This window comes from Mastigoproctus giganteus, chromosome 2, assembly GCF_048544385.1.
Source record: "Mastigoproctus giganteus isolate SK-2022 chromosome 2, ASM4854438v1, whole genome shotgun sequence".
Lineage (NCBI taxonomy): Eukaryota > Metazoa > Arthropoda > Arachnida > Uropygi > Thelyphonidae > Mastigoproctus > Mastigoproctus giganteus.
The window spans coordinates 39,886,803-39,914,399 of NC_143576.1; the positions used below are offsets into that span (position 1 = coordinate 39,886,803).

The window sequence follows — 27,597 nt, forward strand, 5'->3', positions numbered from 1 at the left end:
TTAACTTGTTTTAAGACACCACCTTATTCGGTTTGTTACCGTGTTCACAAGAAGTACAAAAGTGATTCGCGAATGATATCCCCTCTGTTTTATATAAAATTAAAGACACCTGACACAAGATTATTTATATAGACCAATGTATGAATTACTATTCATGCATGCGCGTAAGCATCCACTAGTCCAAAATATTATAAGATCTGCATATATCAATAGAGTCAACATTTAATCTAATTTCAAATGATTCGGCAATTAATAATTTAAAATATACCAGCTGTTTATTAAGAACTTTCGATTCATTAAAAAGGAACACATTTTCATCAGTGATTGCATGAAATGCAAGTTCAGAGGCACCCGTCCTGCCTGCCCTAACTGATGCCACATGCTGCTGAATCCTTACCGAAAGTAAATTTTGGGTCGAGCCAATATAAGTAGAATTGCACCCACCACAAGAAATATTGTAAACAATATTGTGAGCTTCCATGGTAGGAACTACATATGCCCTATGTTTCAAGACGGCATGAAGCTTACTCATAGATTGTGAAACAATCTTAAATTCAGTGTTCTTAAATATGTTAATGAATTGTCTATACCAATGCTATATATATGGAATTTTAATAAAATGTTTGTGATCCGCCCTGTCATTTGTTGTACCCACCTCCAATTTATATTTTGCCTGTTGACTAATCTGCATAATGGTACCTAATGAATAACCCCTATTTAAAAATCTTTTTTGTCAGTTCCGAGGGCTCATCCAATAAGGATTCTTGAGTAAAGCTGTATCTATATGCATTATGAAAATGATTAAAAATAATGCTCCTTTTATATGTAAAAGGAGTATTATGAAAATTTATGGATTTGTGAAGTGGGATTTCCATTTCTAGAGTGAACTTAAGTCAAGTATGAATGTTATTAAATGTATCCAGGACCTTCTGTACTATATATTTATTAGTAATTATTAAGATATCTACTGTAGAACATTATATTTGAGAGACATGGTGTTAAGTACAGTAAACCCCCGCTATTCGCGGTATCTGTATTCATGGTTTTGTGTATTCGTGGTCGTTGATTTAATATAAAACGAAACCTAAAAAAATGCGAGTTTTAAAGTGCCGTGAACATTTTCCGCCATAAAAAAACATGGGCATGGCTAAAATTATCTTTCCCAGTCAAAACAGCACTCAGTGGGTGGGGGAAGAGGGGTGACAAAATCCCAGCGTGGATGTTTCTTGCTACTCCTTGTTCAGTATGTGTTATGCGCTTATCATAGAAGGTTTTGTCGTTTGCTTTTAATTTATACGCTTATAAATTGAAGAAATTTATAAATTTATAAATTGATATGTTTACACAAATTATAAATCTACTGTTTTGCAGTGTAAAACAGACTTTCGAGTGTGTTAACGGAAGAAAGTGACTTTATTGTGGACAAGTTCTTTCTAACCCGTACAAAAATATGGCTACGAATAACAAGGGAAATTTGAAAAGATCAAAGAAGGTGACAACATTAGCGAATAAAATTGAGTTATTAGACAAAATTTCTAATGGTGAAAGTGTCTCCTCAGTGGCAAAACATTATAAAATCAATGAGTCAACGTATGATCAATCAAAAAATCGGAAGAAAAAATGCGCTGTAGTGTCCATGAAAACGCACTAATTGCTTCAAAAGTTTGCTCTGCAACTCGTGATGTTAAATTAGAAAAAATGGAAAAGGCTTTAAATCTGTGGATAGAAGACCGAACTCAAAATAAAATTCCGTTAAGTTCACTCATCATTCGTGAAAAGGCAAAACTCCTTTATCAACACTTTAGCGAAACTGGTGATAGCACTGGCGGGATACTTTTTTTAGCTATAGCAAAGGCGCTGGATTGAAATTTCTAATAAATATTACGTTTAATATTAAATTGTTTCTTATTTTCATTTCGATGCCATATGCTTACATTTCACTATGTACTGTCTATATACATACTCATATTATGAAGATACATATAATACATACATAGACAAAATTTTAGACTAATTTTTTTTATATATTTCATACTTTGGAATGGAACCCCTTTATTACTATGGGAGCCATAACTCAGTATTCGCGTTTTCGGTATTCACGGCATTTCTCAGGAAAGTAACCCCCGCGAATAGCGGGGGTTTACTGTAGACCTGCTCGATCTTATTTACATAAATTTCAGCCACCAATCCACTCAAGCTAAGCCCCATCAGTAACCTGCTTGTATATTTTATCTTGGAAATTAAATAGCAAGTTAACTGAGTACAGAAAAAAAAGACTATATTTTGATGGCTATTTTAAATTCCCTTAAAGCTAGGACTAATGCTGGTTGGTTATTTGATTATTTGGTTTTTAGGCGCATTAGCAACTAAGACCATACTGCTCCAGGGATATGCAGTGGTTATTCCCTGACCTTTTCACATCCTCCGTATTTGGTGGTCACTGGCTCGAACCCCGGTCTAATCAAGAAGCGTGTGCTACGCACTGCTGCTTCTGCCCACCTGACTACGGAGGCACCTGGAGGACTAATGTGGTTCGAACTCTTTTCAGACAGGTCAAACTTCATAAAATAGGATATCCTATTAGACCTATTTTCTTACAGAAACACAGCTTTTGCATCGCCCACGGCATACCTTAACAACATTATTAAACCTTTGCATTTAACATTAAAGTTCAGTTTAAAGAATTTGGAGATTTAGTTTAAAAGAAAAAATGCTAAATGGAGATGACGATTTATTCTGTTTAGATGTTGTTTCCTTGTAGATCAATGTACATGTAGAATATGCTCTTGACGCAATATGGGACCTTATCAATGATCAGACAATTTGTTTAAACATGTTAAATTTCTTGTACAAACGAATTATATTAATTTCCAAGATAAAATATACAAGCAGATATTCAGGTTACCGATGATGGGGCTTAGCTTGAGTGGATTGGTGGCTGAAATATATCTAAATAAGACGAGCAGGTTTACTTAATGCCACATTTCCCAAATATAATGTTCTACAGTAGATATCTTAATAATTACTAATAAATAAATAGTACAGAAGGTCTTGGATACATTTAATAACATTCATACTCAATTTAAGTTCACTCTAGAAATGGAAACCCTGCATCACAAATCCATAAATTTTCTAAATTTTACTTTAACCAGGATTAATGAAAACATATTTTTTAAAATTTATAGGAAGCCAACGAATATTGGAAAATTTTTGCACCATTCGAACTACCATCGTTTTACATATAAAAGGAGCATTATTTTTAATTAGTTTCATAATGCATATAAGAAAAAGGCAAAATGCATATTGGAAAAAGGCAAAACAGCGCAGAAATAGGAACTATAGGAAATTTTGGAATTGGTGAAAGAAATAAAAGAGGTGAAAGACTTGTGGAATTTGCAGAATCTCAAGGACTGTCAGTAATGAACACTTTTTTTCAAGAAAAGGGTGAACAGAAAGTGGACATGGAAGAGTCCAAATGGATTAACTAATGAAATCGACTTCATCCTCACTAACAGAAGATATATTGTGAATGATGTTACCGTCATGAATAAGGTAAATGTTGGAAGTGATCACAGAATGGTAAGATGTACACTTGATATAGATGTAGGAAAGGAAAAAACTGACTCGAGTAAATAATACAAAGGTCTTTGAGATAACAGAGGAGAAGAAAAAGCAGTATGTACTGGAACTTAAGAACAAGTTTGAGCTTCTGCAGACTGCTCAGAACCAAGATATCGACGAGGAGTATTACAACTTTCTGAAGGTGATAAAGTCCAAGAAACCTATAGGGAAACAGAAATCCAAAGAAGAAAAAATTAGTCAAGAAACACTTGTCGTGATGAACCGAAGATGACAAGAAAAACACTGACAGGGAGAAAATTGAGTATACTGAGTTATGCAAAGCAATTAGAAAGAGACTCAGAGAGGACATAAGAAGATTTCACACAAGAAAAGTAGAACAAGCATTAAGGGAAAACAAAGGATTTAAATCAGCAGCCATGAGCAGTAATATGGAAAGACAAATGAAACTGAAACTGAAGAATAGCGATGGTGTACTTATAAACAGAAGAGAAGGCATAATTCAAATAGCAGAAGACTACTATAGAGAATTATACATGGAGCGAGGGAATGATACCAGCAGTGGGGAAGTTGGATTGCAAAGTAGCAACACATACGACATACCCGATATTCTTCCTGAACATGCATTGAAGAAAATGAAGAATAGGAAAGCCCCGGGGGAAGATGAAGTTACTGTAGAGTTGTTAAAATTGGGAGGAAGAGACATAACACAAAAACTGGCAAGGCTCTTCACAAAGTGTATTAGAAAAGGTATGACGCCTAAGCAGTGGAATAATGCAATCATAGTTTTGCTGCATAAGAAAGGAGATAAATCAGAAATTGGAAATTATAGGCCAATTAGCTTGTTATCCCACATCTACAAGTTGTTCACAAGGATATTACAAACAGATTAGAAAGAATACTTGATGAGAATCAACCAAAAGAGCAAGCTGGCTTTAGGACAGGATTCTCAACTATAGATCATCTTCACGTAATATCACAGCTAATGGAGAAAGCAAATGAATATAAAACACCATTATGCCTGGCATTTGTGGATTATGAAAAGGCATTTGACTCCATACAGCATAAGGCAATGTTTCGGGCACTGAAAAGACAAGGCATAGATACCCCATATATTATGATTTTGAAGAAAATATATGAGAATGCTACCTCCTTTATTAGACTGGACAAAGACAGTAGCAAATTTAAAATCGAGAAAGGAGTTCGACAAGGAGACACAATATCTCCGAAGCTGTTTACTGCTGCCCTTGAGGAAGCTTTCAGAAGATTAGACTGGTCGCAGAAAGGAGTCAATGTGAACGGAGAGTACCTAAACCATTTACGATTTGCAGATGACATTGTGGTCATAAGCCACGATCCAAAAGAATTAGAGGAAAATCTTAATCAGTTATGCACAGTTAGTAAGGATTTTGGACTAAAGATGAATATGGCTAAAACAAAAGTAATGATGAACAAGTATGCCACGGAAAGGGAAATAATGATTGAAGGAGCAGTAATTGAAAAGGTGGAGTCATATACTTATCTGGGACAAGTTATTAGCTGTAATAATGATAAATTGCTGGAAGTCAAGAGAAGAATAAATTTTGGATGGATAGCATTCAGGAAATATAGTCACATACTGAAGTGCAATATCCCAGTTTGCCGGAAACGTAAAATAATGAATCAATGTATACTCCCTACCATGACTTATGGAAGTGAAACTTGGGCACTCACCAAAAGAATGGAAGAGAAGCTGAGAACTACACAGCAAAGAATGGAACGAATTATATTGGGAATCAGACTGTTAGATAAGAAGAGAAACACATGGATTAGGCAGCAAACTCAAGTAAAGGACATTCTTATCAAAACTAAAATGGTCTTGGGCAGGACACATAGCTCGAAGACATGATGACAGATGGACTAAGAAAATAACAGAATATTACCCAAGAGGAGCTAGAAGAAAACCTGGAAGACAAAGGCAGAGATGGATAGATGAAATTCATGAGTTTTTGGGTAGTAAATGGATGGCCAGTGCTCAAAACAGAAGGAACTGGAAATTTGCTGGAGAGGCCTTCATCCTGCAGTGGATTGAAAATGGCTGATCATGATGATGAATACATATAGATACAGCTTTATTCAAGAATCCTTATTGGATGAGTTCACGGAACTAAAAAAATTATTTTTAAATAGGGGTTATTCATTAGGTACCATTATGCAGATTAGTCAACAGGCAAAATATAAATTGGAGACAGGTACAACAAATGACAGGGCGGATCACAAACATTTTATTAAAGTTCCATATATACAGCATTGGTATAGACAATTTATTAACATATTTAAAAACACAGAATTTAAGATTGTTCCACAACTTATGAGTAAGCTTCATGCCATCTTGAAACATAGGGCGTATGTAGTTCCTACCATGGAAACTCACAATATTGTTTACAATATTTCTTGTGGTGGGTGCAATTCTACTTATATTGGCTCGACCCAAAATTTACTTTCGGTAAGGATTCAGCAGCATGTGGCATCAGTTAGGGCAGGCAGGACGGGTGCCTGTGAACTTTCGTTTCATGCAATCACTGATGGACATGTGTTCCTTTTTAATGAATCGAAAGTTCTTAATAAACAGCAGGAATATTTTAAATTATTAATTGCCAAAACATAAGAAATTAGATTAAATGTTGACTCTATTAATATATGCAGATCTTATAATATTTCAGACTAGTGGACGCTTACGCGCATGCATGAATAGTAATTCATACATTGGTCTATATAAATAATCTCATGTCAGGTGTCATTAATTTTATATAAAACAGGGGGGGGGGATATCATTCGCGAATCACTTTTGTATCTTGTGAACACGGTAACAAACCGAATAACGTGGTCTTAAAACAAGTTAAAAAACGATTTTAAAGTTTAATTTATGTGTGAATTAATGAATATTTATTTGTTTCATTGTTTTTAGATTTTTGCGACAATTGTTTTTCAATTCTCATATTGGCATGTGGTGTTATTTGATTTTTTGGAGGTTGGTAGCCGCCATTTTTCCATAATTCTTTCCGATTCCCTTGACGTGTTATGAGAGTTGAAGGCATGATTATTTTAATTAATAGCTATTTTAATTTGATTCATTTATGACTATGCATGGGGGGGTAAGTTCATATTATAATCATTCATGATTGAGTGTTGAGAGACACTCCTACTAAAAAGGTATGACGTTTTCTCCTATAATTTAAACATCTATTCCCTGTAAGCTCGAGACTCCTCAAAATGGTTACTTTAACTCTGACCATGATCCAATCCTAATACAACTGAAACCACCAATCCCAAGTTTCAACCCAAAAAGACAGGTGATAAGAAGAACGATCTACAGTCCAAAATATCTGGATGTTCCAAGATGCATTACAGCAGCATCTCTCACATCCCATGGTATGTCCTTGAATCCTGTGACACCCTACAAGCAGCTGACCTGTTAACTAAATGGATTATTTTGATAGCTTAATATGCTGCCTCAAGGATAGTCACTATCACTCCCCACTCTAGAGCATGGTGGACCCGACATCTAAGCTCCAGCTTTCAACTAAAGCAGCAACTCCATAAGCCAGCGATTTCCAAACTGAGAGGCGCGCCTCCCTGGGGAGGCGCAAACTAGTGCAAAAGGAGGCGCAAAAAGTTTAACAAAATGTAATTTTTATAACATAACATATATAAATAAAAAATATATATACATGAGTTTAATAAACAAAAGCAAACCATCAAAAATATAGTTTCTGTTCCATCAAATGCATTGCTAGCATCGTACCAAGTTTCTTACAGAATCATGAAATGTAAAAAACCACACACAATAGGAGAAATTCTAGTTTTGCTGAAAAACTAGAAATTGCATAATTATGGATGTTTTACTTTAAGGGAGGCACTGGGAAAATTTTATAGGTCAAGGGAGGCACTGGGAAAATTTTACAGGTCAAGGGAGGCATGGGCTCAGAAAGTTTGGGAAACGCTGCCATAAGCAATGGAAGCAGTCTGGCAAAATTAATGATAGGATAGCCTTCTCAAGAGCACGAGTCATTTTCAACTGCCAAAAATCCCAGGCAATCAAGAGCTATTTTAATTGTTTGCTAACAATTGGTAAGATACCATACACAGAACAAACCACCAATTTCCCAGAGCAAATTGACCCCCAGAGATGGATTACCTTCATAACCAGATTTAAAGACATTGCGGGATCCAGCAGTAACCTTGACCACAGATTCAATCATGGTAAACAGGACTCTCTGACACCTATCACCATATCTAAACACCAAATCTTGGCAGCCTTAAATTCAATCCCATCCTCTACAGCTGATGGAATACCCCAGTTCATGCTGAGATTCCTGGGACCATATATCACCCAGCCTCCTGTTAGCATCTTTAATGCAATTCTGACCATGTGCATCTTCTCCCATCAGTGGAGCCTCTATCTGGTAAGGCCATGCCTGAAAGTAAGAATGCCATCATTGGAGAAATGCTTCAGACCCATCTCTAATTCCTCATGTCTCCAGAAAAAACTACTATAAAGACTCTTCTTCCAACACTAACAACTCACGTACTTCCAGATGCCAACCACAAATTCACTCTTCATTACCAAATAGGTCCACCATTACCAATCTCCTTGCTGCCACCCACAGCATCCTTGTAGCATTTGAGAGAAGAGAACTCCTCATAACCTACCTTGAAGTAGGTTATGAGGAGTTAACTATCAAAGCTGCATTTGATGCTGTTCAAGAACCTACCTACCCTCCTATGATTGCTCGAAGACCACTACTCCATAGGTGGGAATGCATTGCACTTCCTCTCATCATTTGTTCTCAACCATACTATCATACTCCATTATTCTAAAAAAATCTATACTAAGCAAATATCTACAGGAGTACCACAAGAGGAGTCCTCTCTAGCCTCCTCTTTACTGCCATTATCTCCCCTTTCATAAGCCAGAGACCAGATATATTGTCTTACGCAGATGATTTAAAAATACTGACTACCATCCAAGCGAAAGCAGACCCTACTATATCTGCATGCTCTACTCCATGAAGAAAGATCCAACAAACATCTTGCCTAACATCAGTGGAGTTTCCATCCCTCCTGTTCCATATCATTTAGAGTTGGGGGTTGTCTTTCACACAAAACTGAGATTCAACCAGCACATCGACAAACTCATCAGTTGTGCAGCACACCTAAAATGGAGAGTGAAACACCACCTGCATATGTCTCAGACAGGGTCACAGTAACTAAATATGTCAGAACCATCATATAATCCCCGATACTTTATGCAGCTGAAATCTGGGCATCAGCAGCATCTATCATTGCAAAATCTATTTGGGCAGCAGAATATTGGCTCCTGAAATGGGTAACCTTCAAACATAGGTTGCCACCCCATGTCCATACAACTGAAATGGTCCAGGCCTTGGGAATCCCCAGGCTGTCCTCTCTCACTGATGAAAAAATACTGCTAATCATGGTAAAGATGTTGATCGGTCTTATCACATCTCCTTCATTCTGGGATCTCTGTGGCTGGAGGATTCCACCTGCCCAGCTCAGAGCCCCAGCAATTTGCCTTCTACACTTACGCATCCAATTATCAGATCATTTCCTACCCTACCAGATGCTTGAACGAATCCAGGACATCAATGCCAATCTTCAGAAATTTGCTGTCAACTGAGACTATAGATGTGGGATACTTGCCCCCCCCCCACACACCATAGACCACGAACTGCCTGGAGACCTCTGTGAATTAATTAATGAGCATGAGCATAACAGGAAATGAGCCTGGCACTGCTCCTGCTACTCTCTCCATGAACTCTGAGCACAATAGTCAGTACTGTGAAATGTATATGTATCAGTTGTCATTTAAGTTAAATTTTTTTAAATCTCATGGTACACCATCTTTGTAATGTAATTTGTTTTATGTCAGTTCACATCACCTTATTCTCTTATGTAACTTAACATCACCCTATATCATTTAATGTCATCGTGTTTTGTTCTTTAATGTCTTATGTTATTTAATGTTTTTTTAACACCTTATTTGTAAACCCCTGGCCTTAGGACTCTGCTGATTGCCTCCCCTTAACACAAGCCTACTCATTCTTCTACCATATTCTTCCTTTCTAAAACAATAAAAAATAATAATAATAAATAAATAAAAATATCCACATATAAATATCATTCATTCATTCAAATATCGTTCATATCATTTATGTAAGATTTGTATCTTGCAAAACTTTTCCCACGTCAGTCTGAGAAATTTTCTCTTGCTCAGAGAAATAGTATCCCATGCTAATTTAACTGCAATACAGTAACTTGTCATTAATGACTACAATGGCCCCAATATGAATTGAATATGCACATATGCAATTGCACATAATCCAAAGTCTACTACTAATAATATATAATATTAATAAATAATATATAATATACTATGCATAAATTGCATACAGTAATTATCCACAAGAATATGTAACATTAATTTTAACAGAACAGTAATTTGGTTTATTCTTTTTTTCTTTCTGCCCTTAAAAAACAGCCTATGTCAGGGTTCTGAGTTGTCCAATCCAACTTTTCGACTCTCATGTCCTCACACCAGAATATAAGCACCATATTTGCATTGTGACGCTATGACATGGAGTGTTGTCCTGTTGATACAAGTATGGGCCTTCCCCGATATGCTTCCACTACGTAGATAACACTTTATTTGAGGATGGGTATCAGAAAGGTTACAAAAACATTATCTTAATGTATAGTGATTTAGTAAATAACTAAATAAACTATCTTAATATTGGTATAAGAGTGGTCATTATAGAAATCTAATTTCCACCACGATGTCCTTCTCCAACTATATTTTAACTTTTTTTTTTTTTTTTTTTAATTTAAATAATATAATGTTTTGCTAATTCAAATTCTGTAATAATTTGTAGAGTTAATTCTGTAATATTTTGTCCATTTAATTCCTACCTTAATGGTTGCTACAAGGACCACTTTCCAGATGTGACAAGATATCCTCAGATATCATGATTCAGCCAGAAATAGCCATAGATGAGTGCTGTACTAATCATGAATTGGTCTCTTGTGTAGTCTGTGGCACATATCTTAGGGTCTATTGATTAGATATGCCCAGCACAATTTACAATTTTGTTCTTTGTTTCCATGAAAGGACATATCTACTTGAAACTAAAACTTTGTGCATTATTAGACAAAACTGGTTTCACCAAAGAAACAGGTTTTATCTATCCCTTTATCTATTTTGTGTTTTATCTATTCTGTGTCTACCAGAAGTATAACATCTAATAACAATACCAACAGAATAACAGATTTTAAACTGTGGTAAAAAAAAAAAAAAAAAAAAAAACAATATTAATCACATGGGGATTAGCCCTTCATTGCTCAATGTCACGACTACTGCACCTGTCAGTTTTCTGTTTATGGAATTTCTTTTACTGCTGTGCTGCATAATTACTACCATTTATTTACATTTCATATAAACAATCTGAAATGCTAAATTAATGTTTACTGATGTTTATATTCAATCATTAAAAACAGCAGTGTTGGTGTGGTTTTTTTTTTTTTTTTTGTTTTTGCAGTCCTCTTTCAGTTAGATGTCATGGTGCCGCAAACGACAGCATTTCTGTCATTTGTGACACCACTCTGGAATTTTATATTTGTGCCTCCCCTGATTCTTGACTCACCTAAAAATGGAACAAAGCCATTCGTTTTACTCAAACGTGTTATGTGGTTTACACACCTCAATCAGATCTTCCCTTAGATGCCCAGTTTTCAAGCTCTGCAGTTCACACATTCTAAACCATTCTTCATATGTGCATTGATTTGCTATCATCGCTAATCTGGTCATCCTTCTTTGAACCCTGCCAGAAGTTCTGTCTTATTTTGGATGCAGTCTCAAGATCTGAATACAGTATTACAAGTATGGGCTAACCATATAACTTATATAAAGGGATAATGACATCCTTCTCCCTACTAGCAAAGGCTCTCAAAACCAAATATTTTTTAAGTGTAACCTCCTTTAACCTTGGTAGTTTTTCTGGAAAAAACACTTCTCTGAGAGCATTTCTTATTTTACAGCAATTGGCTCCATAAAATTTCTAAGAGATTCAAGCCTAGTTCTAAATGTAAATATTATTGAGAAATATCTTTTCAACTCATAGGCAATTGAATATACTACAAATTTTTTTCTCAACTTCCTTTTTTTTTTTTTTTTTTTTTTTTGATTTGGTAGTTCTTGGCGCATCGGCTTCTGTGGCCATATTGCACCTCCCAAGGTTTTTGCAGTACTTTGATCCAAGCCCGAGGCGGGAATCGAACCCGCGACCTTTGGGTTGCCGGGCAGGTACTTTACCCACTCGGCTAGCCCGGTCGGCTCTCAACTTCCTATGGACCTTTTGCTGCAATCAGCTAAGAGGCCAATATGATTTACTCTCTTCTATTTTAAATTCACAGATTAGGGAAAAAACCTATCCCTGGTTCTTAGTTCTCACTGCTTATGCTTTCCTGTAGTAATCTTTTACCTGTCTTACCCCATCAGTGACTTTTGTTACCTATTCTCTTATAATAGCCATACAATGTTATATAAAGGGATGACTGATTGGGAGAAATCAGATGGGCACTGCTCTTCTTGAACTAATGACAGTAGAGTCCTCCAAAGTTTAGGCTAGCAGAATCTACTAATAACATTAGTCTATTTTCTACTAAGCCAATTGTTGTTTTCAGTATGTATTAATAAAAGCACCGAAGATATATGAGTATTAATGTTCATAGATGATACAAAGTTTGGCAGTTAATGGCAGTAATCAGGGTATGCTACTGCAAAATGATCTAGAAAAATCGGGTACATTGGCAGAGAAATGGCAACTGAAGAAGTAACAGTGGATGCAAAGTACTACATATGGGTAGCAGTAATTCCAGAATAATATACCAACTTATGGTACTGAGAATGAAAAAGAACAGGGTGATTATACAGATAGGCTCCCAGGCTAGCTCAAAGGGATTTCGTCAATAATATACAGGTTTTTGTAACAGCAGTAAGGAGTAATTATTCAGCTGCATAAAGAAAATGTTACACCACATCTTGAGTACTGCCTTATTTGATCTGGAAGCCTCATTTTAGAAAGGAAGTAGATCTGCTATAACTATTGCAGAGAAGAGCCTAGTGTGGGGAAACAGATCAGTACTCTTACTTAGAGTACCCATCTGTTTGGGTACTCTTACTAAAAAAGATTTGATAATCTTACCAACGTGAGGAGCTCTCAATGAGATCTTTAAGGCTTTCAATGCACTGAATTTTTGATGGTAAGTTAAATATTGATGGCATCCTTATTCATGCTCACACAACACACGTAATGGGATATAAATTTAAACTGAGGAAAGATGGTTGCAGGTAGACATGTGGAAATTTGCTTTCAGTAAGAGGATAGATGACCGGTGGAATAAACTTTCATTTGGTCTTATGGATGTGATTAGTTTGAATAAATTTAAACTATTAGAAAGTGACAGACAAGTGTGAATATGGTTGGTTTTTTTTTTTTTTTTTTTTGGTTTTTTTTGTTACTGTATAAGCTTGCTTCCTTGCATCATTTGCCATTATGTGTACAATGATGCTTCAAAATCATTTTTACAGTAGAATGCATCAGTTGAAATTGTTTAAATCTATCTTCCCTTTATGCAATTTTCTCTAGATAGTGGTAAATATCTGATAAGTATTCATCCACTTTCACAGGAAACATGCATTTGCATTTTCCTCACACAATGAGATGACAAGGATAGCCTATTACCAGCAAGTGCTCAATCTCCTCTATTAATATGCTTGCCTATTCCAGTTTATATGCCTACTACAAGTGCATTCTCAATACTAAGTACTATACCTATACACTTTTTTTGAAGGAATCTCACATGCTTTCAGGTTTTTTAGTAGTACATGTCCCATTTGTATCATGAATTCCCCTTCCAATATTGGCACTGAGATCAAGCTGCTTCTGATTTGACTTTTTACTTTTGTACTCTCTGCAATTTGCTTAAAGAAGTCAAGGTTCAATTCTTGTCAACAACAGGAGGAATATCTAAAGTATTCTTCAAATGAGGATTTTCAACCTACATAACATGCAAACTGGTTCACAGTCACACACTTCTACAAAGAAAATAGTATAACCATTAAAACTAATCATTTAATTCACAGACTGAAGTTACAACACTAAGCTACCACTATATTCAACTGCCAAAACCTTTAATAAACCTAAACAAAATGCCCTTTCTTCAAACTCAGGATTAAGAAGAAATAACAGTGTAAGAGTGGGGGGGGGGGGAACAGCTCTATACCAATATACTTCCAACTACAGTTTAATTAACATGTGCTGTCTGACCATGATACAAAAACAATTTTTTATAATAAACCTCAAGATTTTTTTTGTAAATCACAAAGCAAAGCATTTCCATATTCTTCTTATTTAAGGTTTATAACATGATATAGAGTGTACAAAGAGAATCACATTGAATTTAAAAAAAATAAAATAAATGCTATTTATTTCATAGAACAACAGATATCTCTAAACCTTTTTGTGATGCAGTAAATTTAAATGTTCTCATTCAGTTGCAGCCTGTTTTTGGATCATAAATCCATGTCTTAACATTGGTCACTATGCAATTAAAAATCATTTAACCACCTTGCTCAAACAGTATTAGCTTGTCTTCCCAAACCAGAACATGTTTCTGTTCAGGTATTAAATGATTTTCTGGGCTCCTTGGGCTCAAAAAATACCCTGGAACATGATAGCAATACTCAGCTGTATGCAGATCATACATTGTCAGCTACAGAACCACATCCTCCCTTAAAATGTGCAGGCCATTTTAAAAATTGTAGTCCTCTAGAAAGATGTATTAATTGTTCTTTATTATGCAGTATTTACATCACTCAAACTTCACACACAGTAGAATATGACATCTGCTGTGTTAGTTTCTAAATTTGATATATATTTTTTTTTTTCTTCTCATTATGGAAATAAAAAAAAAAGAAACAGAAATTCCTGGAGATATGCCTAGAGATGCACTTCAAAATATTCTTAGCATTTAGTCAAATCTTGTATGCAAAGGAAACAAATTATAAGTGTGATAGCATAAACAATTCTAGTTCTTGTATTAATTCTTCACTTAGAAAAATCTGAGTGAAAATGATTATTGAACTACAATGAGAAAATTTGGCAGTTCAGCATAGTAAAATATTCTGAAATGAGTGATTTATTTATATCCATTAACTAAAATACTTGCCACTGGCATTTTGTGTATTCATGCATGCTTATGCTTGACTATGGGTCAATATCATACAGATTCAAATATATAATAGTGCATATAATATAATAGTGAAGTCAAATATTTTATATATAAAGGTGCAATACATATCTATAATCAAATTCAGTTCATAAATCTTCAACAAAATAAGTTTGATTGTAGCAGCCATAACTTTTTTTTTTAACTACTAATAAAACCCCAGAATTGTTATTTGTTTATATACTTTATTTCCTAATTATTTGTGCTGAATTGCAAACTTATAAAAAATGACAAAATCTTAAAACATACCATCATTAATTTTGTTTCATGTCCAGTGTAAATAACAACCCCTAAAAAGAAAAAAAAGAAATATACAAAGGAAATTCTTCATAATTTTTGAAACAGTTTAGTATTAAAAAAAGATAATTAGAATGTATATGAATTATGCAAATAAACATAAATAAATAAAATAAATATAGAAATGAATATGGAATAAGAATAAAAAATTTTGGCACTCAGTATAATATTAATAGTAGTAGTAGTGGCAAATGATGCAAGGAAGCAAGCTTAAATAGAACAACAAAAAAATAATAATAATAAAGCACTACTCTCATCCATACCCTCCAAGAATTTGTCCACTTTATAATTAATTTGTCCACTAATTGGTCCACTTTATATCGATTGTTCATCTGTTGATGATCCTGCTCTGGCAGCTGACAAACTGAATGAGTATTTTGTATCTACATTCACACACAAGGAATTATTCGGGGAGAGATAACGCCAGAACTTTATCAAACTCTGGCAAGGAGTTAAATGGTTTTGTAATAATTGAGAGCAAAGTGGAGGAGATAGTGTTGAAGTTAAACATAAGAAAAGCACCTGGGGTAGATGGTATCTATCCATTTATATAAAAGGAAGTAAGCAAACCTTTAGCCATAATTATCAGTGCATCCTTGGACTCAGGGAGGTCCCCATGGACTGGAGGTATGCAAATGTAACCCCAATTCACAAAGGAGGATCAAAGGTTGACACAAGTAATTACAGACCTATTAGTTTAACTTCCGTTCTGGAAAAAATTAATAGAGGCACTTGTTAAAGAAGCACTGCAGGATCATCTAGACAAGACTGTAGTTATAGTTCAGACATAGTATGGGTTTATTAAGGGGAAGTCTTGTCTGATGAATTTGATTGGATACTATGATATGTTCACAAAGGAACTGGATGCAAAAAATTATTTTGATATCACATACTTCAATTTTAGGAAGCATTTGATACTGTTGTACATGGAAGACTATTGTACAAATTAGAGCAGAATGGTATTAAGGGTAAGTTGCTACAATGGATAAAAGGATGGTTGAGTGGGAGAAGACAGGGGGTAATTAATGGGTGTTGCTCTTCGTGGACTAATGTTATTAGTGGAGTCCCACAGGGTTCGGTTAAGAAACACATAAAATCCAAGGAAGTGAAGCCAGTCGACATCGCTGGACAGTGCAGTGTCGAGTCAGTTTGGTGTGACATAAGCACTGGGAGATCCAAATTGAGAGTAGGAGTGTGCTATAGGCCTAATGACTCTGGTGAGTATAATAAGAAACTGTACAGGGAAATAGAGTGGGCCAGTAAATCAGAGAGTCTTATAATAGGGGATTTTAATTTCCCAGATATTGACTGGAATTTGTGGGTTGGTCACTAACACACTAGCAAGGCTTTTGTAGATTTATTGGATGACTGTTTTCTACATCAGCATGTTCGGGAGGCAACTAGAGGGAGTAATACTCTTGAATTGATTATCAGTAGTGATTCTTCATGCATTAAGAATCTGCAGATAGAGGAACAACTAGGTGGCAGTGATCATAGTGTGCTGAAATGGAATTTACTCAAAGAGGTAACTACCATCAGGGGGTAAAGGGAAGAGTTATTGCTTTCGTAAAGGCGACTACAATGGTCTGAGACAGTATTTAAATTCTATACAGTGGGACAAACTGATGAGGTTACCAAAAGCAAATTCAAAATGGGAAGCATTCAAAGAACTTATTTTGGAAGCTACTAGGCTTTACATACCAACTAAGAAATATTAAGTATTTTGGCCTCGTTAAATAAAAAAGTATGTTTATCGCCAATAGCATGAAAGGCTAATTCTCACGCTGCTGAACGAGAAGCACGAACTGAGGCTTCATGTTGATTTACACGAATATTCAAAGAAAATCGTGTCGAACCCTGGTAAGACGAGTCGCAATCACCGCAAGAAATATTTTATACCAGATCATTAATTTGTGTTGCGAACGTGGAAAGAACCAAGCAATTGTTCAGTATAGTGTGTAATTTCAGTATAGTGTGTGTTGGCCTGGCCACAATTTTAAATTCGGTATCTTTCAAGAATCTATTAAGCTGTTTGTGCTACTGTTCAACATATAGGACAGAAATAAAGTATTTTTTGATATTACTATTGTTGGTTGGTGTAGTATTTTGTGTCCTATCCTTAGCCAGTACCCTAATTCAGTTTATTTTGGCAAGAGGATAACCCCTGTTTAAGAACCTGCTAGTTAATATTTGTATTTCTGAGCCCAAAGCAGATTCCGTCGTTGAATTTTTATAGGCATTTAGAAATTGATTAAAGATAATCGATCTTTTTTGTAGGTGAACTGGTGATAACTATTATAATGTAAAAGCATACCAGTGTTTGAAGGTTTTCGATAGATGCTAAATTGGATTTTATTCGAGTCCCGAGTAAGCGTGAAATTTAGAAGTTAGTTTAATGACTTTGTATCCGTTTCCTCCTTTTCCAATGTAAATTTGAGTCTAGAATGAATATTATTAAACAAATGTAAAATGTCTGATAGTGCTACTATCAGTAATAACTAGAACATCGTCGAAATATCTCCCATAGTATGTGATACAGAGTCAAAAAGGTGTGAAATGTATATGCTCAATTATTGAGGGATAGATCTCTCAGTGAAAAATTTGGAATCGAAGGCCAGAACATACAATATTCCTGCACTTTTCAGTCAGGTAAAATTACACAAGACTGGATTTCCTATTCAATCTATTGTTTCCTACAGGAACTCGGCATTTTCATCCTTAGCCACACATGTATATAGCATTATAAAACCCTTTAGACAGGTAATACAATTTGGGATTAAGAACTACAATACATTATTTAATAATCTTAAAGACTGTAGGCTTGGCGACGATGACAATTTATTCTCACTAGATGTCGTTATATACGAATGTAAACGTTGAATACACATTAGATATTATTTGGGATATGTTAAATAAAAACTCGATACCGATTAATTATATGAAGCTACCTATTAAGGAAATTTTCCACTTGATTAAACTGTTAGTTGAGGCCAACTATATCACCTTTTGAGACAAGGTGTACAAACAAATTTTTGGATTACCTGATTTTTGGTTTGAGCCTGAGCAGCTTAATGTCAGAGATCTATCTCTCAACGACTGAGCATATACATTTGACACCTTTTCGACTCCGTATTACATACTTTGGGAGGTTTTTAGACGATGTTCTAGTTATTACTGATAGTAGTACTATCCAAGACATTTTACATTCATTTAATAATATTCATTCTAGACTCAAATTTACATTGGAAAGGGAGAATACGGATACAAAGTCATTAAACTTTCTAAATTTCACGCTTACTCGGGACTCGAATAAAATCCAATTTAGCATCTATTGAAAATCTACAAACACCGGTATGCTTCTACGTTATAATAGCTATCACCCGTTCACCTACAAAAAATCGATTATCTTTAATCAATTTCTAAATGCCTATAAATATTCAACGACGGAATCTGCTTTGGGCTCAGAAATACAAATATTAACTAGCAGGTTCTTAAACAGGGATTATCCCCTTGCCACAATAAACTGAATTAGGGTACAGGCTAAGGATAGGATACAAAATACTACACCAATCAACAATAGTAATATCAAAAAATACTTTATTTCTGTCCCATATGTTGAATAGTGGCACAAACAGCTTAATAGATTCTTTAAAGATACCAAATTTAAAATTGTGGCCGGCCCATATGGAAATTACACACTATACTGAACAATTGCTCAGTTCTTTCTGCATTCGCAACACAAATTAGTGATCTGGTATACAACATTTCTTGCGGTGATTGCGACTCGTCTTACCAGGGTTCGACGCGATTTTCTCTGAATATTCGTGTAAATCAACATGAAGCCTCAGTTCGTGCTTTTCGTTCAGCAGCGTCAGAATTAGCCTTTCATGCCATTAACGAAAAACAAACTTTTTTATTTAACAAGGCCAAAATACTTAATTGCAGAAACCGTAGAAATTAAATTACAAGAGAATTCTGTTAATGTTTGGCAGCCATCTTTGATCTCCACCGCGTGGACCTTTACGTGCATGCATGAAGACAAATAATCACTATTTAAGTTTCAAGTTCAACCCTATTCGGTAATTTTCATTCCTGTGATCATGATATATGGTCGAAAAGCGTTGTCAGCTTCAGGAAGGAAAATCGTTTTGAATATTTTCGTTAGATTCTTTTTACTTTTTAATTCTGTTAAATTGATTTAATTGTGTTAAATTGGTTTTTAATTATTTATTTTTTACTCTAATGTAAGTTTTCGATTTTTTCGTTTTAATTTCTGGAGAGTATCATATGGAAGTGTTCTACATACTATATTGAGGTAAACTCCTCTTATTATTTTAAAAAAATGTATTATTTATTATTTTTTTTTAGCAAAAGCTATGGCTTCCTTACATCATATGACTAATAATGATGATAAATTACAGTAACTTTTTCCACCCAGCTATGTTATTTTGGTTTTTAGGAGCATTAGCAACTAAGGCCATATTGCTCCAGGCCGAGGATATGCGGTGGTCATTCCCTGACCTTTCTGCATCCTCCGTATTTGGTGGTCACGGGCTCGAACCCCGGTATAATCAAGAAGCATGTGCTATGCGCTGCTGCTCCTACCCACCTGGCTACAGAGGCGCCTTCCACCCAGTTTACTAGGTCAAGTGTTCTATCACTTTATCATGGAAGTTGAAGTAATGACACCTCGTTTGTTTGTTTGTTTGTTATTTGGTTTTTAGGAGCATTAGCAACTAAGGCCATATTGCCCCGGGATATGCGGTGGTCATTCCCTGACCTTTCCTCATCCTCCGTATTTGGTGGTGACGGGCTCGAACCCCGGTCTAATCAAGAAGCGTGTGCTATGCACTGTTGCTCCTTCCCACCTGGCTACGGAGGCGCCTATGACACCTCGTGACCAAGTGATAGGGGCAAGTGAGTAGAAAGCATACTACAAAAAAAATAATAATAAAAAACAAGTAAATTATTTTTCAGTTGGTCACAAGGTGTCATTACTTCAACTTCCATGATAAAGTGATAGAATACTTGACCTAGTAAACTGAGTGGAAGGCGCCTTCGCAGCCAGGTGGGTAGGAGCAGCAGTACGTAGCACACGCTTCTTGATTAGACCGAGGTTTGAGCCCGTGACCGCGATTAATATATTAAATAATTTCTAATTAAAATATAACAAAATGGAAGGTGGGGGGGGTAAACCATTGCTGAAAAGATTAAAAAATAAAAGCAAAATAAAAAACACTTACCAAACACCCAGTTTGTATTTCTCAGTTTGGCACCACGAAGTAACACTTGATCACCACCTAATGGATATGCTCTATTAAAAAAAAAAAAAAAAAAACGAATAAATAAGAAAAATTGACAACAAATTCAATAAATTATTTTAATTTGAAATAAAATATTTTTGAGCCACATTAAAATGAAAAATATAGTAAGGATACAAGAAAACACATCTTAAACTAGATGTATTGCATGTACACTTCAGCAAGGAAAAAATCTACAATTACACAAAAGAAAAACAAGCTAAAAATTTTACATTGTTGTATTTTTTAGACTGTTGTAAATTTTTATATTTTTTACAAAAATATAACATTCTAAAAATTTTACCAGCAATGGTAAAATTTTTCCACCCTGTGAGCCAAAAATAAGCTGAAATAATTTCTGTGTGGAATATAAAAAAATATATTAACTATTTTAATTTTCTATATATATAAAATGCTTAGGTATGCCGCCGAAATTTTCCCCCTGCTAACTGTCGCCGGCACCCATTCACGTGGTTCACCTTGCATGACCACCATACCAGGCATTCTTTATTAATTTTTGTACTAACATTTTTCCAACTACTAATTGTTGCCATCACCCATTCACGCAGATCACCTCTCATGACCACCAAACTGGGCATTCTTTATTAATTTTTGTACTAATGTTTTTTGACTGAAGAAAGGCAACCTATGTTTCTTTTAACTGTTTATTTTATCTATCTTAAATTTTAATAAACCACTCTAAGTTTTAAGAAGTGTAAAAATGGCAGAACAGTGTGTAAGAACTTTGAAAAAATGTAGAAGAAATGCTAATGAAACATTAGAGGAGAGATCTCATAGACTAAGAGAACGAAACGAGACTCTACGACTATGAAGACGGACAGAAAACATTGAAGAAAGAGAAGTAAGACTGGAAAAGAGAAGACACTGTAGGACTAATCAAATAGAAGTACCGGTTATGAATAATCAACCAGCTGTAATTAATGTGGAAGAGCATGACATAGCAAATATGTGTTCCAACTGTGAGTATTGCAATGCAAGATATTAGGGATAAAAGTTAAGCATATCAAATAAATACACTAAACTCTGTCATGATGGAAAGGTTTCACTTGACCCAGTGTCTGCAAAACCTACTCTATTACGAGAGCTGCTTACAGAAGATATACATGAAGCAAATAATTACAGGAAACATATACAAGAGTACAAATCAGCAATGGCATTCACATCATTGGGAGCAGAGATTAACATCGTCACCTGGAAATGTCCATACTTTTAGAATACACGGCCAGATTTACAATTTGGTCTCACCGCTATATCCAAATAATGCAAATAAGCCAGGATATGGACAATTTTATAATTTCGATTCTGTTGAAGCAACAACGAAACAGTTTGAAAAACAATCAAACCAAAGCTATATACACATAAAAAAAAGTACCTTTACTGCTATACACATAAAAAAAAAAAAGTAACAATACTTGAAAGTTTCAAATGAAAACTCTGTTATTGTATAATTTTCCACATGATTACACTTAGTTTTAGGGAATAAAAATGCATGGAATTTATATAAATTATCAGGAGACACAGATGCCTATGGTAGATATAAGATAGTAATCAAGCCACAAAGGACATTAGGCAAGCAAAGGCAGATTATAAGAAATCTTTGGAAAGTGATGCAAAGTAAAGAGTAAAGTCTTCTTTACTTAAGTAAACTCTAGAAGGAAGGGTATGAATTGGACTGGTCCACTTAACATCGACAGTTCTATTGTTGATGAACCTGCTGAGGTAGCTGACAAACTGAATGAGTATTTTACATCTACTTCACACATGAGGGAAGTGGAGGCCAGCTTATCAAACTCTGGCAGGGAGCAAAATGATTTTGTAATAACTGAGAGCAAAGTGGAGGAGAAATTGGTGAAATTGGGACATAAGAAAGGCACCTGGGGTGGATGCAATCTATCGAGTTATATTAAAGGAAGCAGCAAACAAAGTAAGCAAACCCTTAAATATAAATCCTCCTTGGAAACAGGGGAGGTCCCCGTGGAGTGGAGATGTGCAAATTTGTCCCCAATTCACAAAGGGGGATCAAGGGTGACACGGGTAATTCAGACCTGTTAGTCTAACTTCTGTTCCATGGAAAATAATGGAGTCACTGGTTAAGGAAGCGATGCAGGATCATCTAGACAAGACTGCAGTTATAGTTCAGACACAGCATGGGTTCGTTAAGGGGAAGTCTTGCCTGACAAATCTGATTTGATACTATGATGAGGTCACAAAGGAACTAGATGGAAAGAATAATTTTGATATCACATACTTGGATTTTAGGAAAGCTTTTGATACTGTGGCACATGGAAGATTACTATACAAATTGGAGAAGTATGCCATTAAGGGCAAGTTGCTACAATGGATAAAAGGATGGTTGAGTGGAAGAAGACAGAGAGTAGTTATAATGGACACTGCTCTTCATGGACTAATGTTATTGGTGGAGTCCCTCAGGGTTCAGTGGCGTTGGGCCCATTGTTGTTTTCAATATCTATCAATGATATTTATGAAGGTATATCAGGGTTAATGTCTATGTTTGCAGATAATATGAAGGTTGGTAGGGTTGTTAATGACAGTAATGACACTACAGCAACAGGATCTGTAAAAGTTGAGCAGATGGGCTGAGAGATGGCAACTGAAGTTAAATATATTGACAAATGTAAAGTACTGCATATGGGTAGCAGAAACCCCAGGGTAATGTATCAACTGGGTGGTACTACACTCAGGATACTGCTCAGAAAAATTTAGATATAAAGTTTTCTGAACAGTGCAAAAAAGGCAGCAAGAGCAGCTCATAGTGTCTTGTCAATGATATACAGGAATTTTGCTAGCAGGAATAAGGGGGTGGTTGTCCCCTTGTATAAGGCAATCATCAGGCCACACCTTGAGTATTATACAGGTCTGGAGGCCTCATTTTAGGAAAGAGGTATAGCTGCTGGAACGAGTACAGAGAAGAGCAATGAGATTGGTGAGTGGAACAAAAGGTTAGTGTTACGAAGAAAGGATTAAGTTCTGAAAATTGCAACTTCTGGAGACTAGGCACCTGCGAGGTGATCTGATTGAGGTGTATAAGGTTTTCAATGGATTGGGCAAGCTCAATGCTAATGGTATTCTTCCTCTGCTCAGATTACTCATCTGAGGAGACAAATAGAAATTGAGGAAAGACAATTGCAGAATAGATGTGTGCCTTTAGATAGCGGGTGGTTGATAGTAGGGAACAAATTTCCAACTGTTGAAGTGGGGATAATCAAGTCACCAGGTGAAATGGGAAGGGATTTTTTATTTTTATTTTTTTTGCTGAGGCTATATAAGCTTGTATCATATGCCTCTACTAATGCTAATGTTTCACAAGAATATTTGGCTGATAGATCATCAAACAAATTTAACTTATATAAAATATTCATTTAAAAAAAATAAATTACTTTTTCATAACTATTATGAAAATATGCATTCTCATATATTTTCTACACATGGTATTTTTGAACTTCTATTTATACTACTAGGTCTCAAAGGCAAATCCTGGCATGTGGGTGTGGGTGTCCATTGCTGACTGATTTTCCTTTCTCAACTGCTCTTCTTTTGAATCATTTATGGTAATTATCAGACTATATATTAAATTACCATATGGAATGGGAAAAACAAAATAAGTTTTATTTACACTTATATCAAATACAAGAACAACATCAACGCCAAACTGTTGGCAGGTGATGTTTTGGGGTTCTTTCTGAATCCTGTCATCAGACCCAAAAAAGATTACGGGTTAAAAGGGGAAAAACAAATTAAAAAAAAAAAAAATTTCTTGTTTATATTCTGGAATGACTACAGGTCAGTACAGTTTACAATAAATCATCAATGCAAACATTAATCGTATTTGATAGTCACAGGCTTGAACCTGGTCCACTCAAAGAGTGGTCCAGGAAGTGCAGGAAGTCCAGAAAGTGCATCACCCCATCACTCCTTACGAGTGATGGCGGGATGCACTTTCTTTGAACACCAGTGTATATTCTGATCTGTTACAAATTATAACTTCACCAATTTTAGTTTTCTCTCTTACACAGTATAGTTGTGAAACAGTACTGTTTTAACTCAGTTAGTATTTCCTCCTTTGGATTTGTGTCATTTTAAATTTTGTCACTAAATGATGTGGACAATTACATTTAGTTTAAAATGACATTAAAAACACATGTTCAAGAGTAGGTAAACAAATCGAAAGCAGGAAATACTGAGTTAAAACAATAGTATACCATGTAAGAGAGAAAACTAAAATTGGTGAAGTTATAATTGGTAACAAATCAGAATATATACACTGGTGTTCAAAGAAAGTACATCACTCCTTAAAATTGTAATTGTCATCTGAATAACATAAGCATTAGCAAGAGCACACGATGCAAGAAAGCAAGCTTATATAGCATCAGCCAAAAAACAAAACACACACACACCCCCTTCTCATTTCACCAATCCACTCGCTCCAAATGTTTCTCTAGTTCTGCCTTGTATCTGTTTAAGCTATCAACTACAATGACAGATGGAAGTTTGTTCCAGCAATTAACCACCCGTTTGCTAATGGTAAACTTCTGCACATCTATCCTAAAAACTGTCTTTCCTCAATTTGAATTTATGCCCTCTCAGGCGTTTATTCTGAGCAAGAGGAAGAATCCCATCCGCATTGAGCATGCTCAAACCATTCAAGGCTTTATACACCTCAATCAGATCACTTCATACATGCCTAGTCTTCAGACACTGTAATTTACAAAATTTTTTCTTCGTACGAGCAACCCTTCATTCCATTCACTAATCTTGTTGCCCTTCTCTGTACTTGTTCCAACAGCTATACATCCTTCTTAAAATGAGGCCTCCAGACCTGTATACACTACTCAAGGTGTGGCCTGACCATTGGCTTTTAAAAGGGGATAATCACCTCCTTATCCCTGCTAGAAAAATTCCTGAATATCATTGACAAGACACAAGGAACTACTCTTGCAGACCGTCTGCACTGCTAAGAAAACTTCATATCTGCCTGCACAATTACACCCAGGCCCTTTTCACTCTCTACCACTGTCAGTGTAGTACCACACAGTTGATACATTACTCTGGGGTTACTGCTTCCCATATGCAGAATTTTACATTTGTCAAGGTTAAACTTCAGTTGCCACCTCTCAGCCCATGTACTCAACTTTTATAGATCCTGTTGCAGCATTGTATTGTCATTAGTGTCATTAACAACCCTGCCGACCTTCGTATCATCTGCAAAATTGGACATCAAGCCTGATATACCATCATAAATATCATTAATGAATACAGAAAACAACAATGGACCGAACACTGAACCCTGGGGGATTCCACTAATAACATTAGTCCACGAAGAGCAGTGTCCATTGATTACCACTCTCTGTCTTCTCCCACTCAACCATCCCTTCATCCATAGCAGCAATTTGCTTCCAATGCCACAATGCGCCAATTTGTGCAGCAGTCTTCCATGTGCAACAGTATCAAAAGCCTTTCTAAGATCCAAATATACAATATCAAAATTATTCTTTTCATCCAAGTCCTTTGTGACAACATCATAGTATGCAATCAAATTGGTCAGACAAGACTTCCCCTTAACAAACCCATGCTGTGTCTGAGCTATAACTGAAGTCTTGTCTAGATGATCCTGCGATGCTTCTTTAACCAGTGCCCCCATTAAATTCTCTGGAACAGAAGTTAAACTAACAAGTCTGTAATTATCTGTGTGTCTCCCTTTGATCCTCCTTTACTGATTGGGGTCAGAATCACATTTCCAGTCCATGGGTACCTCCCCAGAGTCCAAGGAAGCTCTCATAATTAGGGCTAAGGGTTTGCTTACTTCCTTTGTTGCCTCCTTTAATATAACTGGATAGATTCCATCCAACACATGTGCCTTTCTTATGTTTATCTTCAACAATTTCTCCTCCACTTTACTCTCAGTTATTACAAGATTATCTACCTTACTGCCAGAGTTTAATACACCTCTGGCATTCCTGTCCCTGAATAACTCCTCATGTGCGAATGTAGATGCAAAATATTCATTTAGTGTGTTAGCTACCTGAGCAGGATCATCAACAGTTGAATCATCGATATCAAGTGGACTAATCTGATTTGTAAACTCTAGAAGGAAGGGGATGCCCTTCCTTCTAGAGTTTACATAAATAAAGAACTCTTTGCTGTTTTTCTTTGCATCCTTTGCCAAAGATTTCTCGTAATCTGCCTTTGCCTGCCTAATCTCCTTTGTGACTTGGTTACAGACCAGCTTATATCTATCATAGGCTTCTGTATCACCTGTTAATTTATATGTATCTCATGAATTATTCTTCTCTGCCATGTCTAATTAGTTCATCTGACATCCATTTAGGCCTAAACCTTGAACAATATTTCTTAGTTGGTATGTAAAGCCTAGTAGCTTCCAAGATTATTTCTTTGAATGCTTCCGATTTTGAATTTGCTCTTTATAACATCATCACTTGGTCCCACCATATAGAATTTAAATACTATCTCAAACCACTGTAGTCACCTTTATGAAAGCAAAAACCCTTCCCTTTACCCTTGATGGTAGTTACCTCATTTAGTAAATCCCACTTCAGCACACTGTGATCACTGCCACCTAGTGGTTCCTTCATCTGAAGATACTTGATATTCAAAACAGTTAAATGGAATTACAACTAAGGAATTATTCCAAGGTTAAATAAAGGGATTAAGTTCAACACAAAGGGAAGGCAACTCAGATGGGGTAAGCAAAAAGCTATACCTAAAATTAGAAAAAAGTAAAGTCTAACTTAAATATTGTCTAGATTTCTAGATTCCTACAACTTCTAAAGAAATCTCAGTATTCCTGATGGTGCATTCCTCTGTCATTAGCATTAGGAGAGGCATTTGATGCAAGAAAGAAAGCTTATACAGCATCAGTAAAAAAAAAAAAAAAAAAAAAAAAAAACTTTCCATTTCACTCATCCATTCGCTCCAAAAGTTTCTCCACTTCTTCCTTGAATTTATTTAAACTATCAACTTCCACAACAACACATCGAAGTTTGTTCCAGCAATCACTACCTGCTGGCTAAAGGCA

General features: G+C 35.6%; 1 protein-coding gene across 2 annotated transcripts in view; it reads right to left on the bottom strand.

The window, feature by feature from the left end:
• The window catches only part of ATP8A (ATPase phospholipid transporting 8A1), a 1,160,338-nt gene that overhangs the window by 775,364 nt on the left and 357,377 nt on the right, over nucleotides 1–27,597 (bottom strand). For both annotated transcript variants that reach the window (XM_090368461.1, XM_090368462.1), the window contains 2 exons: nucleotides 20,466–20,536; nucleotides 15,175–15,215 (listed from right to left, as the gene is read on the bottom strand). In XM_090368461.1, the coding sequence (XP_090224587.1) occupies nucleotides 15,175–15,215; nucleotides 20,466–20,536 (112 nt within the window). The remainder of the gene's footprint in view (nucleotides 1–15,174; nucleotides 15,216–20,465; nucleotides 20,537–27,597) is intronic.